The 851-nt window shown below is 67.2% G+C and overlaps 1 protein-coding gene across 1 annotated transcript in view; it reads left to right on the forward strand.

Moving 5' to 3' along the window:
- CEP131 (centrosomal protein 131kDa) overlaps positions 1-380 on the forward strand; it is a 19,873-nt gene extending 19,493 nt beyond the window's left edge. The window contains exon 27 of the mRNA XM_009330386.1: positions 241-380. Within this exon, the coding sequence (XP_009328661.1) occupies positions 241-380 (140 nt within the window). The remainder of the gene's footprint in view (positions 1-240) is intronic.
- Positions 381-851: the final 471 nt, after the last annotated feature.

Below are 851 nucleotides of genomic sequence, written 5' to 3' on the forward strand. Positions count from 1 at the left end.
GCCCCCGTGTGCTGCCGGCTGCGGCAGAGAGGCAGGGGCTGGCTGGGTCCTGCCCGGCTCCTTTCCCTTCTGGGCTGGTCTGGCTGAGCTGCCTGGCCCTGCTGGTCTCCGCTCCCCCCTCGCTGAGCTGCCCCTCTCGGCTGTCCGAACGAGCAGCAAGGACGAGGAGGAGCACGCAGCCCCGTTTTGCCAGGAAAGGCTGGGCACGGTGCTGTTTTTCATTGTTGTTGCTTTTCTAAGGACCGTTTCCTGAGCGCCGCTTCCGTCTTCCACCCCTTCGCAGCCTCCGCTCCGGCCACCCAGAGCCTTTCGCCGGCGTCTCCTGCCCCTGGCCCAGCGCGGCCCCGGCTGGGCGCTGGATGCTGCTGCGGTTAAATTGATTAATCATGCGAAACCTGGCATGGGAGGAGAAGAGGGGATCAGCCCCCTTCGCTGCCTGTCCCGGGGGGGGGCTTGTGCCTGTGCCCAGCCCTGTCGACCATGTGTAGGACGGCAGCACCCTGTTGCCCCATCTGGCATCACTGGCTGTGAAGTGAGCACCCGTGCACGGTCCCCTGGGTGCCACATGTGCCCGGCCCTGCTCCTGCAGCCTCCCCTGGGGCTCAGCTCTCCCCCGGGGCTCGGTCCTCCAGCATCTTCCCAGCCCTGCCCCTCCCCAGCATCGCCGAGGCTAATTTCTAGGCCAGTGCCCGGTTCAGGCATGAATAAATCAGCGGCGTTGCATAACCGGGGATGCAGATTTTCGCCGGATGGCTGCCTGCGCCCTGCTGCTGTGCCGGCGCTGGACGCCCACGTCCCCACACCCTGGGGGTCCCCTGGGCCCGGGGCTGTCGGCCAGGTGGCACAAGCCC

The sequence above is a fragment of the Pygoscelis adeliae genome, unplaced genomic scaffold, assembly GCF_000699105.1.
Source record: "Pygoscelis adeliae isolate BGI_AS28 unplaced genomic scaffold, ASM69910v1 Scaffold1128, whole genome shotgun sequence".
Lineage (NCBI taxonomy): Eukaryota > Metazoa > Chordata > Aves > Sphenisciformes > Spheniscidae > Pygoscelis > Pygoscelis adeliae.